The 18,315-nt window shown below is 41.7% G+C and overlaps 1 protein-coding gene across 2 annotated transcripts in view; it reads left to right on the forward strand.

Moving 5' to 3' along the window:
- The first annotated feature begins 1,052 nt into the window (after window positions 1-1,052).
- The window catches only part of LOC124260424 (cell wall protein DAN4-like), a 35,634-nt gene continuing 18,371 nt past the window's right edge, over window positions 1,053-18,315 (forward strand). Inside the window, exons 1-6 of one of the 2 annotated variants that reach the window (XM_046694736.1) lie at window positions 1,053-1,350; window positions 9,979-10,326; window positions 10,595-10,942; window positions 15,395-15,448; window positions 17,741-17,998; window positions 18,104-18,148. In XM_046694736.1, the coding sequence (XP_046550692.1) occupies window positions 1,290-1,350; window positions 9,979-10,326; window positions 10,595-10,942; window positions 15,395-15,448; window positions 17,741-17,998; window positions 18,104-18,148 (1,114 nt within the window). In that variant the 5' untranslated portion in view covers window positions 1,053-1,289. The remainder of the gene's footprint in view (window positions 1,351-9,978; window positions 10,327-10,594; window positions 10,943-15,394; window positions 15,449-17,740; window positions 17,999-18,103; window positions 18,149-18,315) is intronic. The other variant, XM_046694735.1, reaches the window with a different exon arrangement.

Below are 18,315 nucleotides of genomic sequence, written 5' to 3' on the forward strand. Positions count from 1 at the left end.
ACCCTAGTTTATTTCAGTGTGATATGTCCCACAAGGAGAGATAGACCCTACTTTTCCTCATTGTGATATATTCCCACCAGGAGACACAGACCCTAGTTTTGTACTGTGTGATATTTCCCCACCAGTAGACACTGACCCTAGTTTAGTTGAGTGTGATATGTCCCCACCAGTAGACACTGACCCTAGTTTAGTTGAGTGTGATATGTCCCCACCAGGAGACACAGGCCCAAGTTTAGTGCAGTGTGATATGTCCTCACCAGGAGAGATAGACCCTAGTTTAGTTCAGTGTGATATGTCCTCACCAAGAGATATAGACAACAGTTTAGTTCAGTGTGATATGTTCCCACCAGGAGACACAGACCCTTGTTTAGTTGAGTGTGATATGTCCCCAGCAGGACAGATAGACCCTAGTTTAGTTCAGTGTGACATGTTCCCACCAGGAGACACAGGCCCTTGTTTAGTTCAGTGAGATATGTCCCCAGCAGGAGAGATAGACCCTAATTTAGTTCAATGTGATATGTTCTCACCAGGAGAAGCAGATTCTTGTTTAGTTCAGTGTGATATGTCCCCACCAAGAGATATAGACAACAGTTTAGTTCAGTGTGATATGTTCCCACCAGGAGACACAGACCCTTGTTTAGTTCAGTGTGATATGTCCCCAGCAGGACAGATAGACCCTAGTTTAGTTCAGTGTGATATGTTCCCACCAGGAGACACAGACCCTTGTTTAGTTCAGTGTGATATGTCCCCAGCAGGAGAGATAGACCCTAGTTTAGTTCAGTGTGATATGTTCCCACCGGGAGAAGCAGACCCTTGTTTAGTTCAGTGTGATATGTTCCCAGCAGGAGAGATAGACCCTAGGTAAGTTCAGTGTGACATGTCGCTACTGCTTGAAGAGATAGCATCTACTTGAGAATAAAAGTAACACGCAGCAACAAACAGCATGTGTGAAGGAATGCGTGGAGAATGGCAATGACTGAACAAAGTATTGTCACTCAAGTCAAGTCAAGTCAAGTCATTTTAAAAGTTAATCTGCATTCATCTTGTCATTTCTGGTCTCCTGACATGGATCCCGAGCAGCCGCGCACCTGTACTGATTATCACAAAAAATGCCGTATCGCATGACCGCTCTCCGTGGCTCTCCTTGTTCGTTGTGTTCGTTCCCCTTGTGATATAAGCTTTGTGTGCAGCACTTCCTTATCTCAAGTCTGCGAGTGGGTAGGAGAGGACACACCCTGTGGAGGACATCCGGACCTCAGGCGGGTGGTTAAGTAAGAATCACCATCACAATGGCGGGCCAAGGTGTGTTGTGTTTGACGTTGTTCACTTGCGGAATTGTGATCCACACAGGTAAGTTGAAATGAAGTTGAAGCTGACCACCACAGACCAGGTGTACATTCCCTCGAACATCTCCGCGTATCATAATGTGTACGTATGGGTGATGGTTTGACACGTACATGTGTGGTATTAATCCCTGGTTAGCGCAAGCAGGTATGTGTGTGGTGGTTAATGGAAATCCCTGGTTAATTAACACAAGCAGGTATGTGCGTGGTGTTTAATGGAAATCCCTGGTTAATTAACACAAACAGGTATGTTTGTTGTGTTTAATGGAAATCCCTGGTTAATTAACACAAGCAGGTATGTGTGTGGTGTTTAATGGAAATCCCTGGTTAATTAATACAAGCAGGTATGTGCGTGGTGTTTAATGGAAATCCCTGGTTAATTAACACAAGCAGGTATGTGGCAACCCCGAGTTAGCAGAAGGAACCCTTGATAACACAACTCCATGTCCCCGTGCTTACATATGTCAACGCCGGGACAGGCGGATTTATTGGTCATAGCATATTAATGAAGTCATTGAGCTTCCTGTTCAACGAACAGTATGGCGTATGTATGTAGGACACTACATATCCTGTTGTGTGGTACTGGGAGGTTATATGATATACGTCGGTTAGGTCGCCGTACCCAACAATGGCGAGACCTAACACAGAGATGAGCCTACCCATCCGAGGTTTTAATGTATCTCAGATGATGTTCGAGTATAAGGCACACGTTAACGTCATCTGTACTGTCTGCCACACGAGCAACAGTGTCACCTGGGTGTGATCGAATGTCACATTCCTCCCACTGACTTGTCTGGCCTGTTGTCTTCCACATGACAGATGGGCTCCAGCAGTTACAGCGCAGTTACAACCCGTGTACATTACGCCAGGCTGGTTACAGTCGTCACGTACATCACACACATAGAATTGTTTTTCCCACAGTATACCTGCGTACAGGTATGACATCTGGTGTGACGTCATTGCGTTCTCCATGTTTGGAGCCATATCAAACAAGACTATCTAGTATTGTCACGATTTGTGTTTTCAAACCGTAAATAAGCAATGCTAACATCGTATTATATTTCCATCTCACACCCATATTGATGTCTCTCGAGAGGCGATGCTTACCAAGGACGTTGCACATCTCAGGTGTCAGACTGAGTAACACATAAGCGCGCGCGCACGCTCGCACACACACGCACACATGAATTTATTAAAATCTACCCAAGTGAGGATTAAATTTTCGGTGTTCTCCCAGTTATGAGAACTCCCAGTTGTGAGACACATTAATTAATGGTTCAGTGCACATAAGTGGTGTTTCCGCATCCCTACAATGAAAGTGGGGATCAGCCCAGTTGTTGAAGAGTACCCACAGGAGTCATTGATGAGTAGATTAATAAAATAGATTATCAGATTCTATTTACACAGAAGAAATAGTTCATTAAATATTTTATTTATTCAGAAGAATATGTAATTATGATAACACATTTTTATTGACTATTATGAAATTTGAAAGTCATTTTGGTTTAAACATAGTTTATTATTATTTATGAAAATGAATTGGGATTGGTGAACAAGCATTACTGCTTATGTTAACACCGCTCCCATGCAACATATAATACAACATGAAATCGAGGATGTGACGTCATCGATATTGACTATTGCATAAATATATGTTTAAGTACATATAAATATATACAGATTACATTAAATACAACTATTCTCTAAGTAGTCATAATTAGAGAGTTACAGTTGTGTGTGTCTAACAAGCTATTGTAGGAATATAAATCAATCATGGGAAGGTTGTTGAGTTAATTTCAGTATTTTCCTGAGAAAATTTGAAGGTTGTGTCTTGATGATATAATCGTGGACGGATTCAACTATTTTCTGGTTTACACAAGGAGTAAATTCTTTGTTTCCGTTCAAAATGGTATCCAGGTTATAACCGGTAGTGTCAGGTAAAAAGGGTATGGCATAAGAGGCCGTTCGACTGTAAACTTGTATTTTAGAGTTATTCTTAAACTATATCTTGTAGTTTCGGAGACGGATGTAAATCTGAGTAGGTAAATTAATTTCTCTTTCAAAAGTTACCTACACAAAGTTATTCAAAGTGATTCATTATTAAAGACATTTACCTGGGTATATGTTAATCAATTTATCTTATAAAGTTTCTTTAGATTTCCACAAGATTCAGTTACATAGCAAATCAGTAATTAGCTAGGGTGAATCCATTCTATTAGTCTCTCGTACAGACCCTGAAGCAAATATATCCAAGAAAGTCTAGAAAATGTGGCAAGTCTAGATTTCCTCAGCTTCAGGCTGCAAATGAAGAAGGTCTCAAGGCTCCTTTTCATTATATTTTATATTTTTTTACTATGAACTTTTTTCAGTAAAATATGTTCATTTCAGAGACTAGTTGTTAGTCTACCATTCTATCAGACAGGGGAGTATGGTGTGTTTTCTTTGTTAATTACCTACTCCACTGTCTCATAACTGGGAGACTCACAATTTTGAGTTCTCACAGATGGGAGTAGACCAAATTTTCAGCTGTATTTTGATACGTGGACACCCACTCTTGGTCTGTCTTCGGTGACCCCTGTCTGTCTGTAGCGCTGAATAAGTCTTATAACCGTGATATGGTGACATCCGAGGGAGTTGGCAACAACATTGTACGTCGACCCCATCTGCAACATCCCAATGGCTCTTTCTCTCTCTTCAGCTGTTAATCGTGGCATATTTCTCGTATTTGTGTATCATATCATGCATTCTAGTCTCTCTTTATACCCTATAGAACCATTCTACACGTGAAATTGATGCAAATACCGCTTGGATAGTGCTATGTTTTGGCGAATGATATTGCAATGTGAAAACAAGAAATGGAAAAATGTTACTTGCAAGCACAAAAGTTAAGTTTAAATGCAACCAAAAAATAGAAACATAATTAAAACACATTTATCATGTATTCATGAGTACAACCAGACATTATTGAGACTTTAAGATTGTATTTATTTATTTTTTTTCATTCATTACTCACGTATTAAATGTGAATATTAGCAGAACATAACTCCAGATTCCACTTTAGCTGATGTCCTTGTTATAATACTCTAAAATCAACTTCCTTTTCTCTAAATCATCCATACTGAGGATCACTGAAAATGTCGTCTGCTAGCAAGTAAACAAAGGGGGATAACTCTTCACAAACTAATGAAAAAGGATTAACGAATGAAACCGAGCACTTGATAGCTGGTCAAGGTTGTTTATACTAGAAATCCAATTAAACATATTCCTAAAATTCTCAATAATATCTGGTCATACTATATACATTGCTGATTATGAAAAAACAAATAAACAAAATTATTAGCGTACCATCGCAAATCAAAAGTGCAATATTTTGTTAAATGGGTTTACTTCCCTCGAAACGAAGCACCCGGCATACGGAACCCAGTTTGAGGGTATCCTCCCAAAACGCAGACCCGTTAAAACAACACTTGTTATGGTTGGCTGCATCCGTGATTCGTAGGCTGTACTCTTGATTAAGAAAAATGATATCACCCACGTAACGAGTTTTGACAATGTAGCAAGTGATCCCTTATTTCGTCAATATTTCTTTAATGAATAATATGTAAAGGTTGTAAAACAAATATTTATCTAGGCGATCTGATAAGAATAATATTGTACCAGAAACATGGCATACATAGTTTAAAGATTTATTAATCCTGTATCACGTGATGACTGTGACCAGGAGTGGGATGCTTATATTGGAAACTATACTCCTGAACATAGTTATGAACATTATACTGATTGTGTAAATGATGAACTGTCTTATGATATAACAATAGCAGAGGTTATATCTGCAACAGACGATGCTAAACTGAATAAGTCACCAGGGGACGACGGTATTCGAACAGAAGTTTGAAAGAAAATTAATGATATGATTGCACCCTACCTTGCCTTATTTGTTTTTACAAATATTATGTAAAGGTCATTTCCCATCTGCATGGACTACTGCTGTTATAATATCTATATACAGAAAGGGAATTAATAATGAACCTAGTAACTGTAGGGGCATATTGTTATTGAACACTTTGTGTAAGTTATTCTTCTATCTATTGTTCAAAAGCATATAACTTGAAGAAAAGGCAGATTCTACCGTGCTTTCGTGGATTTCAAGAAAGCGTTCGGTATGGTTAACCGAAATAAATTACTTTATCGTCTTTAAGAAATGGTATCCATGGAAAAAAATATTTTGATTGTTCCACTGGTGTTAGACAAGGATGTTCACTTAGTCCCTCGTTGTTCTCCATATTTATCAAAGTGTGGACCAGGCCATTTATTAATTAGGGGTGACAAGCATGGCCCAATTAATTAATGTGTTCTTTTTATCCGCATTTTAGAAGGTCTGCGTTTTGGGAGGTCTGCGTTATGGGAGTAAACCAGTCAGAGCGGGTTGGCGTGCATTTAAGTGTAACGAAGTCTTTCATTGGTTGGTTCGTTTTCCTACAATTGTCTTTGTTAAAGGTCGCATGCAACGCAAAACATTGCAGATTCTGATATCGACTTATAGTGACAAATTATCAAAAATGCAAATTCAAAAAGTTGAAAAATAACTCGATGAACCCCACGAAATCGGAGTTCAAACGATTCAGTAAATTCACCCCAGCTGGGGTGAAAAGTGGTTTCAACAACTGTGGTGCGCTGGGCTCATAGCGAATGCACAGTGAACAGGTTCGAAGCGGGATGCGAAAATTATAAGGTCGTGAGCAGGAGTGGTCTAATCTTGGTTGTGTACACAAATAGTAAATAATCTACTTGTTACATAAACGAACCTTGTTAAGGATCTAGATCTATGTGTCAACCAGTGAGGCGTTCGACATTTTAAGACGGAAAACCTTCGCTGGCAATGTGTACTCGGAGTAGGCTTTGATGTGAACTATTTTTCTAATGTTGTGTCTTTTGTTGATATTTCATAGGCGCGAGCTTTATATATCTTATGGCAGTATATTACCGATTTAACTGTTTATATAATTTCATTTGACTATTTCACCACACGTTCTTCTTAGCGAGTCACTTTGTCAGTTCGATACTTAAAAGCAACGTCATTATTTAGCATTGTCAGAGTGTCTAACTGTGATATAGATGTGCCTCTGTCACAGACAAAACTCAATGTCTGTTTTATTGACACCTATGTGTCTGCCTGCATGTCTGCAAATGACAATGAGCAATACACGACTTCGATCACTGACCACATGCAATTTGAACTCAATACCTATCATGCTATACATCATAAACAAAACGCATTGATTTATGGCTCGTGCACCCGAGTTCTGTCTCTGTCAGATTATGTAATCACACAGACAGGCAGGTGTGATACTTGTACACATGACATGTTATGGTGTCTGTTGATTGCAAAATGTTATACACAAAAAATGAAAATATATTTACAAAACCCAACATCTCTATACACACACGAGCCCTGAGTATATCGACAAAGGAACCAGCCTTTGTTGGAATTAAGTGCACGCCCACCCGTTCTGATTGGGTTCGGTATCCCGGATGCTTCGTTTCGAGGGAAGTAAACCCAAGTTCAAAATATTGCACTTTTGATTTGCGATTGTACGCTTATAATTTGTTTATTTGCTTTTACATAATGAACAATGTATATTATATGTCATGAATAAATGATAATTGTGTTTTAATTATGTTTCTTTTTTTGTTGTTGTTGCATCTAAGCTTTAAGTTTTGAAGTAATTCATAAAGGTAGGAGGATAACGTATTTTGGGCGTTTAGTGTCTACATACTTCCGGTTGGGATACAGGCACGTTCTACTGTAATCACGAACACATATGTTAACCCAAACTGCCTGATTATATCATATCGCGCAAAGGGTCAGACAGATGAAATCGTGGAAAGCCATATTTTTTGTTCCATATGAGTTCCAGACAGTAACCAATCCGTACTTAATTATTACCTTCCACCTTAGTTTTGGTTTTAAACAGAAACCAATCCATACATTCTCATTGCCTTCTGATGTGTTACAGACAGTAACCAATCCGTACTTAATTATTACCTTCCACCATAGTTTTGGTTTTAAACAGAAACCAATCCATACATTCTCACTGCCTTCTGATGTGTTACAGACAGTAACCAATCAGTACTTTATCATTGCGTCCCTAAGTTGCTGTCGATGGTGACCACAGCATCCTGTTATATTGACTCCCACCTCAGTTGATGTTTCAGAAGGTGATCACCGCATCCTGTTATATTGACTTACCACCTCAGTTGATGTAGATGGTGATCACAGCCTCCTGTTATATTGACTCTCACCTCAGTTGATGTAGATGGTGATCCCACAGAAACCAATCCATACATTCTCACCTCAGTTCTGATGTGTTATAGACCTGTAACCAATCAGTTGCTGTAGATTGATCATCCTGCGTCCCTAAGTTGCTGTCGATGGTGATCCCAGCATCCTGTTATATTGACTCCCACCTCAGTTGATGTTTCAGAAGGTGATCACCGCATCCTGTTATATTGACTCCCACCTCAGTTGATGTAGATGGTGATCACAGCCTCCTGTTATATTGACTCTCACCTCAGTTGATGTAGATGGTGATCCCAGCATCCTGTTATATTGACTCCACCTCAGTTGTTTCAGATGAGGGCGGTGGGGTAGCCTAGTGGTTAAAGCGTTGGCTCGTCACGCCGAAGACTCGGGTTCGATTCCCCACATGGGCACAAATGTGTTAAGCAGTTGCCGTGTAGATGGTGATCCCAGCCCCACCTCAATTATCCTGTTATATTGACTCCCACCTCAGTTGATGTAGATGGTGATCCCAGCCTCCTGTTATATTGACTCCCACCTCAGTTGCTGTAGATGGTGATCCCAGCATCCTGTTATATTGACTCCCACCTCAGTTGATGTAGATGGTGATCACAGCCTCCTGTTATATTGACTCTCACCTCAGTTGCTGTAGATGGTGACCAGCCTCAGTTGATGTAGATGGTGATCCCAGCATCCTGTTATATTGACTCCCCTCACCTGCAGTTGCTGTAGATGGTGATCACACAGCCTCCTGTTATATTGACTCAACTTCACCTCAGTTGATTGACTAGATGGGGATGACCTGTTATATTGACTCCCAGCTCAGTTGACTGTAGTTGCTGTAGATGGTGATCACAGCCTCCTGTTATATTGATCACAGCCTCCTGTTACTCTTCCTTGAGTGGCCTCCTGTTATATTGACTTCAGTTGATGTAGATGGTGATCCCAGCATCCTGTTATATTGACTGTTGATGTAGATGGTGATCATTTCTCAAAGTTGGGAAGTACAATATAGAACAAACTTTATGGATAACAACTTCTTTTTATTCGTGAGTGCGACGTTTCGATACAGATTCTTGTACCGTTGTTGACTCCCACCTCAATTGTTGTTTCAGATGGGGATGACAGCATCCTGTTATATTGACTCCCATCTCAACTGTTGTTTCAGATGAGGGCGGTGGGGTAGCATCCTGGTTATAGCGTTGGACTCACCACCTCAATTGGTTCCCCCGCCGTTCAGATGAGGATGTTGTTTCACTGCATCCTGTTATATTGACTCCCCACCTCGACCTCCTGTTATATTGACTCCTGCCTGAATTGTTGTTTCAGATGAGGATGACTGCATCCTGTTATATTGACTCCCACCTCAATTGTTGTTTCAGATGACTCCCACCTCAATTGTTGTTTCAGATGGGATCTGCATTCTGATATATTGACTTTCGACCACCTCAATTGTTGTTTCAGATGAGGATGATCCTGTTATATTGACTCCCACCTCAATTGTTGTTTCAGATGGGGATCACTGCATCCTGTTATATTGACTCCCACCTCAATTGTTGTTTCAGATGGGGATCACAGCATCCTGTTATATTGACTCCCACCTCAATTGTTGTTTCAGATGGGGATCACAGCATCCTGTTATATTGACTCCCACCTCAATTGTTGTTTCAGATGGGGATCACAGCATCCTGTTATATTGACTCCCACCTCAATTGTTGTTTCAGATGGGGATGACTGCATCCTGTTATATTGACTCCCACCTCAATTGTTGTTTCAGATGGGGATCACAGCATCCTGTTATATTGACTCCCACCTCAATTGTTGTTTCAGATGGGGATGACAGCATCCTGTTATATTGACTCCCACCTCAATTGTTGTTTCAGATGGGGATGACTGCATCCTGTTATATTGACTCCCACCTCAATTGTTGTTTCAGATGGGGATGACAGCATCCAGTTATATTGACTCCCACCTCAATTGTTGTTTCAGATGGGGATGACAGCATCCAGTTATATTGACTCCCACCTCAATTGTTGTTTACAGATGGGGATGACAGCATCCTGTTATATTGACTCCCACCTCAGTTCTCCCACCTTGTTTCAGATGAGATTGATCATCCTGTACATTGTGCAATCTTCAGTTGTCTTTAGATTGATTTTGCAATTTGTCTTTGATGAGTGATGCTGTAATGTTGACTTCTATTTTAGTTTTGTTCGATATCTGCTGCAATATTGACAACACAGATCAATACGGAGTCAGTTTAGTTCTTGGTTCAATACGTAAAGTAATTCTGGCTTCTTCTCATTCACTGTCAACACTCATGTTCCCTTACAGCTCTTGCGGTGGACAACGTATCTCTTGGATGCTTTGGGTCTGCGGGCTCATGTCTGAACCATAACTTGACGTGCTCCGACACGGCCCGGGTAGCGATAAAGAAGGCCGTCTACGGCCACAAGACATGGGTCAACTGCACCACCGGGGTCATCAGCTGCAGCGACACCTGCTGCTCCTACCTCCGCAACAGCGACTGCTTCCACACCTTCATCGCTGACGACATCAGCGATATCTATCGCAACTGTTCTTCCCACTTCTGTGATTTCCGTACACCGCGCCTGGTTGAACCGTGCTCTGGGTTTCAGGCGGTCTCCAGTTATTCAGTAGTAGAGTATGAATGTGTGGAAGGTAGGAGTCAGTAATGTTTAATGTCTTTAAGATGAGTGTACGCCCAACAAATGCGCCCCCACCCTAAATACCATCTTTTGTAATTTCAGTGTTTGTATCGCTGGGCATAAACCTCCTATTTATAACTAAATGATGCGGGAAAGCTCAGAAATGACGTTTTTCAGCAGCTCTCTGTCAGAGTTAGCATGTTCTTCTAATTGTCTTGGGGCATTTGTTTTACGACTCATGTATCTCACGGCCGCAGTATACATGTATCTGTTACTGACAGAGTCTTCCACCATCCCGATGTGTGGCGCTGCGACATACACCGTTGGTACGTCAGTCTCCGTCCTGTACGACCCGACACAGCAGTACATGGTGGCTACTGATGTCTGTTACTGTACCGTGTCCCAGCCCAACAGGAACCGAGTCACCATTGAAGGCATAGACGTTCGCATGACTGGACCAGCCGGCCAATGTGGAGTCCTGGGCATCTACAACAGCAGTTCCACATTCACACAGCAGACCTGCAACTCATTGTCACCATGGCCGTCACTGACACTCGCGCAGACGTCAGATTACTACTTCTTCTTGACGCTGACTAATCTGGCAGAATTTGTCTGGATAAGATTCAAAGGTAAACTGAATATGTATGCTATATATGTATTGAGTAAACATAGTTGAAAATACCACATTATAGTTGTAGGGTATCTTATGGTATCAGACCTATACAACCATCTTATGACAGAAGAGATCAAACCTACAAACCATCCTGTGACCGAAGATATCAAACCTATACAACCATCTTATGACAGAAGATATCAAACCTATACAACCATCTTATGACAGAAGATATCAAACCTATACAACCATTTTATGACAGAAGATATCAAACCTATACAACCATCTTATGACAGAAGATATTAAACTAATACAACAATCTTATGACAGAATATATCAAACCTATACAACCATTTTATGACAGAAGATATCAAACCTATACAACCATCTTATGACAGAAGATATCAAACCTATACAACCATCTTATGACAGAAGATATCAAACCTATACAACCATTTTATGACAGAAGATATCAAACCTATACAACCATCTTATGACAGAAGATATTAAACTAATACAACAATCTTATGACCAAAGATAATAAACCTATACAACCATCTTATGCCAGAAGATATCAAACCTATATAACCATCTTATGACAGAAGATATCAAACCTACATAACCATCTTATGACAGAAGATATCAAACCTATATAACCATCCTATGACAGAAGATATCAAACCTATACAACCATCTTATGACAGACGATCTCAAACCTATACAACCATCTTATGCCAGAAGATATCAAACCTATACAACCATCCTATGAATACAGATATCAAATCTATACAACCATCCTATGACAGGAGATATCAAATCTATACAACCATCCTATGAATACAGATATCAAACCTATACAACTATCTTATGACAGAAGATATTAAACCTATACAACCATCCTATGAATACAGATATCAAACCTATACAACCATCTTATGACCAAAGATATTAAACCTATACAACCATCTTATGACAGAAGATATCAGACCTATACAAGCATCTTATGCCAGAGGATATCAAACCTATACAACCATCTTATGCCAGAGGATATCAGACCTATGCAACCATCTTAAGAATGAAGATATCAAATCCTTACAGCTATCCACTGACTTGAGAATACTCACCAACTATCTTCCAACTACACAACCGCCCTTACGAAACTGGTCAGAGGAAACATATGTTAAATATGGGACTTTTAAAGAGGTGTGTGTGTGTGTGTGTGTGTGTGTGTGTGTGTGTGTGTGTGTGTGTGTGTGTGTGTGTGTGTGTGTGTGTGTGTGTGTGTGTGTGTGTGTGTGTGTGTGTGTGTGTGTGTGTGTGTGTGTGTGTGTGTGTGTGTGTGTGTGTGTGTGTGTGTGTGTGTGTGTGTGTGTTTTTGTTTGAGTCCAATCCGTGATTCAACCCGACACTCTCAGAGTCATGCACCAAAATCGCCAGCTCACGATATCTGTGATCTGATATACAACTCCTGCAATGACAAATGGAAGTCTTACAACGGGTAGTCTAAATTACGTTCTCTGTGTAAACAACTGCCATGGTCGAAGATATGCATTACGAAATTCTTTTGTGTGAAATGTAAATGTGCTCGCAGTAAAGTATGGGTAATTGAGTAACACTTTATATGGATAGACAACTTTTTTTTTTGCAATAAGAGACTGTTGTAGTTGATGTTGTCTGTATCTCTGGCGGTGTAGAGACTGTTGTAGTTGATGTTGTCTGTATCTCTGGCGGTGTAGAGACTGTTGTAGTTGATGCTGTCTGTATCTCTGGCGGTGTAGAGACTGTTGTAGTTGATGCTGTCTGTATCTCTGGCGGTGTAGAGACTGTTGTAGTTGATGCTGTCTGTATCTCTGGCGGTGTAGAGACTGTTGTAGTTGATGCTGTCTGTATCTCTGTCTGTATCTCTGGCGGTGTAGAGACTGTTGTAGTTGATGCTGTCTGTATCTCTGGCGGTGTAGAGACTGTTGTAGTTGATGCTGTCTGTATCTCTGGCGGTGTAGAGACTGTTGTAGTTGATGCTGTCTGTATCTCTGGCGGTGTAGAGACTGTTGTAGTTGATGCTGTCTGTATCTCTGGCGGTGTAGAGACTGTTGTAGTTGATGCTGTCTGTATCTCTGGCGGTGTAGAGACTGTTGTAGTTGATGCTGTCTGTATCTCTGGCGGTGTAGAGACTGTTGTAGTTGATGTTGTCTGTATCTCTGGCGGTGTAGAGACTGTTGTAGTTGATGCTGTCTGTATCTCTGGCGGTGTAGAGACTGTTGTAGTTGATGCTGTCTGTATCTCTGGCGGTGTAGAGACTGTTGTAGTTGATGCTGTCTGTATCTCTGGCGGTGAGAGAGACTGTTGTAGTTGATGCTGTCTGTATCTCTGGCGGTGTAGAGACTGTTGTAGTTGATGTGGCGGTGTAGTCTGTATCTCTGGCGGTGTAGAGACTGTTGTAGTTGATGCTGTCTGTATCTCTGGCGGTGTAGAGACTGTTGTAGTTGATGCTGTCTGTATCTCTGGCGGTGTAGAGACTGTTGTAGTTGATGCTGTCTGTATCTCTGGCGGTGTAGAGACTGTTGTAGTTGATGCTGTCTGTATCTCTGGCGGTGTAGAGACTGTTGTAGTTGATGCTGTCTGTATCTCTGGCGGTGTAGAGACTGTTGTAGTTGATGCTGTCTGTATCTCTGGCGGTGTAGAGACTGTTGTAGTTGATGCTGTCTGTATCTCTGGCGGTGTAGAGACTGTTGTAGTTGATGCTGTCTATATCGGTCTGGCGGTGTAGAGACTCTTGTAGTTGATGTTGTCTGTATCTCTGGCGGTGTAGAGACTGTTGTAGTTGATGCTGTCTGTATCTCTGGCGGTGTAGAGACTGTTGTAGTTGATGCTGTCTGTATCTCTGGCGGTGTAGAGACTGTTGTAGTTGATGCTGTCTGTATCTCTGGCGGTGTAGAGACTGTTGTAGTTGATGCTGTCTGTATCTCTGGCGGTGTAGAGACTGTTGTAGTTGATGCTGTCTGTATCTCTGGCGGTGTAGAGACTGTTGTAGTTGATGTTGTCTGTATCTCTGGCGGTGTAGAGACTGTTGTAGTTGATGCTGTCTGTATCTCTGGCGGTGTAGAGACTGTTGTAGTTGATGCTGTCTGTATCTCTGGCGGTGTAGAGACTGTTGTAGTTGATGCTGTCTGTATCTCTGGCGGTGTAGAGACTCTGTATCTCTGGCGGTGTAGAGACTGTTGTAGTTGATGCTGTCTGTATCTCTGGCGGTGTAGAGACTGTTGTAGTTGATGTGGTAGAGACTGTTGTAGTCTGCTGTATCTCTGGCGGTGTAGAGACTGTTGTAGATGCTGTCTGTATCTCTGGCGGTGTAGAGACTGTTGTAGTTGATGCTGTCTGTATCTCTGGCGGTGTAGAGACTGTTGATAGTTGATGCTGTCTGTATCTCTGGCGGTGTAGAGACTGTTGTAGTTGATGCTGTCTGTATCTCTGGCGGTGTAGAGACTGTTGTAGTTGATGCTGTCTGTATCTCTGGCGGTGTAGAGACTGTTGTAGTTGATGCTGTCTGTATCTCTGGCGGTGTAGAGACTGTTGTAGTTGATGCTGTCTGTATCTCTGGCGGTGTAGAGACTGTTGTAGTTGATGCTGTCTGTATCTCTGGCGGTGTAGAGACTGTTGTAGTTGATGCTGTCTGTATCTCTGGCGGTGTAGAGACTGTTGTAGTTGATGTTGGTGTAGAGACTGTTGTAGTTGATGCTGTCTGTATCTCTGGCGGTGTAGAGACTGTTGTAGTTGATGCTGTCTGTATCTCTGGCGGTGTAGAGACTGTTGTAGTTGATGCTGTCTGTATCTCTGGCGGTGTAGAGACTGTTGTAGTTGATGCTGTCTGTATCTCTGGCGGTGTAGAGACTGTTGTAGTTGATGCTGTCTGTATCTCTGGTGGTGTAGAGACTGTTGTAGCTGATGCTGTCTGTATCTCTGGCGGTGTAGAGACTGTTGTAGTTGATGCTGTCTGTATCTCTGGCGGTGTAGAGACTGTTGTAGTTGATGCTGTCTGTATCTCTGGCGGTGTAGAGACTGTTGTAGTTGATGCTGTCTGTATCTCTGGCGGTGAAGAGACTGTTGTAGTTGATGCTGTCTGTATCTCTGGCGGTGTAGAGACTGTTGTAGTTGATGCTGTCTGTATCTCTGTCGGTGAAGAGACTGTTGTAGTTGATGCTGTCTGTATCTCTGGCGGTGTAGAGACTGTTGAAGTTGATGCTGTCTGTATCTCTGGCGGTGTAGAGACTGTTGTAGTTGATGTTGTCTGTATCTCTGGCGGTGTAGAGACTGTTGTAGTTGATGTTGTCTGTGTCTCTGGCGGTGTAGAGACTGTTGTAGTTGATGCTGTCAGTATCTATGGCGGTGTACCTTGTTTCACACGGAGAAACCGTTTACCTCACTGTGAATCATTTGGAGCAAATCCTGCGTCTATTTCATACATTTTCAGGAACGAATGCGTTGACGGTTGCTTGTAGCCTGAACGCCGTCCACACCACAACGCGTAAGTACTGAAACATTCAACGTGTAAGTACTGAAACATTCAACGTGTAAGTACTGAAATACAGTGAGTGAATGGGTGAGTAAGATTTTTACGCCGCTTTTAGCAATAATCTACCAATATCACTTAGGTGACACCAGAAATGGGCTTCACACATATGTACCCCTGTGTGGAATCGAACGAGCGAATGCTTTACTCACTAGGTTAGACTGTAGTTGCCTCCTCCTGATCATACAACACGTAAGTACTGGAACCTGCATCCTGTAAGTACTGGAACATGCATCCTGTAAGTACTGGAACATGCATCCTATAACTACTGGAACATGCATCCTGTAAGTACTGGAACATGCATTTTGTAAGGACTGGAACATGCATCCTGTAACTACTGGAACATGCATCTTGTAAGTACTGGAACATGCATCCTGTAAGTACTGGATCCTGCATCCTTTAAGTACTGGAGCCTCCATCATTTAAGTACTGGGTCCTGCATCCTGTAAGTACTGGATCATGCATCCTGTAAGTACTGGAACATGCATCCTGTAAGTACTGGAACATGCATCCTGTAAGAAGAACATGCATCCTGTAACTACTCGAACATGCATCCTGTAAATACTGGAACATGCATCCTGTAAGTACTGGAACATGCATCCTGTAACTACTGGCACATGCATCCTGTAAGAAGAACTTGCATCCTGTAAATACTGGAACATGCATCCTGTAAGTACTAGAACATGCATCCTGTAAGTACTGGCACATGCATCCTCTAAATACTGGAACATGCATCGGGTAAGTACTGGAACATGCATCCTGTAAGAAGAACATGCATTCTGTAAATACTGGAACATGCATCCTGTAAATACTGGATCATGCATCCTGTAAGTACTGGAACATGCATCCTGTAAGAAGAACATGCATCCTGTAAATACTGGAACATGCATCCTGTAAGTACTAGAACATGCATCCTGTAACTACTGCCACATGTATTCTGTAAGAAGAACATGCATTCTGTAAATACTGGAACATGCATCCTGTAAGTACTAGAACATGCATCCTGTAAGTACTGGAACATGCATCCTGTAACTACTAGAACATGCATCCTGTAAATACTGGAACATGCATCCTGTAAGAAGAACATGCATCCTGTAACTACTGGAACATGCATCCTGTAAGTAGTGGAACATGCATCCTGTAAGTACTGGAACATGCATCCTGTAAGTACTAGAACATGCATCCTGTAACTACTGGCACATGCATCCTGTAACTACTGGAACATGCATCCTGTAACTACTGGAACATGCATCCTGTAAATTCTGGAACATGCATCCTGTAAGTACTGGATCCTGCATCCTGTAAGTACTGGAACATGCATCCTGTAAGTACTGGCACATGCATCCTGTAAGTACTGGATCATGCATCCTGTTAATACTGGAACATGCATCCTGTAACTACTAGAACATGCATCCTGTAAATACTGGAACATGCATCCTGTAAGAAGAACATGCATCCTGTAAGTACTGGATCATGCATCCTGTAAGTACTAGAACATGCATCCTGTAAGTACTGGAACATGCATCCTGTAAGTACTAGAACATGCATCCTGTAGGAACTTGATCATGCATCCTGTAAGTACAAGAACATGCATCCTGTAAGTACTGGAACATTCATCCTGTAAGTACTGGAACATGCATCCTCTAAGTACTGGAACATGCATCCTCTAAGTACAGCAACCGCACTAACCTCAACTAAGTGCCTCATCTATTTTTCGTGTACGCTCATTACGTCCATAAACTAGATTTATCCACAGGCAACAATTTGTTCTATATGCGTATGTTTGGCAAATGAGGTTACACGTGTGAAGGTCTGTTGTCGTTCAGTAAGTACCACGTATGTACTGAAAGAAAGAAACATGTAAGTTTTGAAACATACACGATGTATATCTACATAGTTGGGATGACTTCGTCTCTTTATATATCTTAAAAGAAGTTACAGCATTTCATTTTAAGTGATGTAAATGTGATGTCCTTAAAATACCAACATAACATTTGACCATTGCACGGGTCAATACTTTATGAAATCAAAGTTTTCAGCATAACTCCTACCTGGTAAGAGGAGACAGAGTATCCCCCTGCAGGAGGAGTGATGTGATTGGTTAGTGTCGGTGTTGCCTCCTTTTGTCTTGATACATACACGGCAGCGGGGTTGCACTGATATAAAACCACGTATTGAAAGATTCATTTCTTTTAATTGGAGATATTAAAAAGCCTAACATGAACGCCTTTACTTATGTCATTCAAGCTGCACCTACAACAACGACAACTCCTACTGCGACTTCTACTACCGTTACTTACCCAACGGCCTCACCACCGATCACTACGCAACCACCGACTCAATCCTCTTCCTCCTCCCCTGCGACCAGTGCCACATCAGCTACCACAAACGAGCTCGCTACGACGCCCAAGTCAACAATCACAGTAGTTTCTACGCCTACCACATCGTCAGCATCAAAGACTGTCAGCATCAGCGTGACACCGGAGACGTGGACCACGTCAACAGGTAAGTGGTATCCTGTTTACTTGTATCCACTCTACTGAACTGTACTATACTGTACTATACTGTACTTTGCTGTACTTGCAATTGGCTGTACTGTTCTTGTTTCAGAGGCAGTCGGACCTGGGACAACATCTGGGGCACAAGGGGCTGCAGGTGAGGCTTTTGATTGCTGGCTTTCGTTTCTGGTATTATGTTTCTGAAAGTTTGCTGCTGATGATCATATAAAAATCATCCAAAGTATAAAGTTTTAAAATATACACAAGACTGGACATGCAACAACTGGCATAGTGTTTGCTAGGTGCAGAGAAACCTGCATGTAT

Source organism: Haliotis rubra, unplaced genomic scaffold (genome assembly GCF_003918875.1).
Source record: "Haliotis rubra isolate DU_JTF1 unplaced genomic scaffold, ASM391887v1 Scf762, whole genome shotgun sequence".
Classification (NCBI taxonomy): domain Eukaryota; kingdom Metazoa; phylum Mollusca; class Gastropoda; order Lepetellida; family Haliotidae; genus Haliotis; species Haliotis rubra.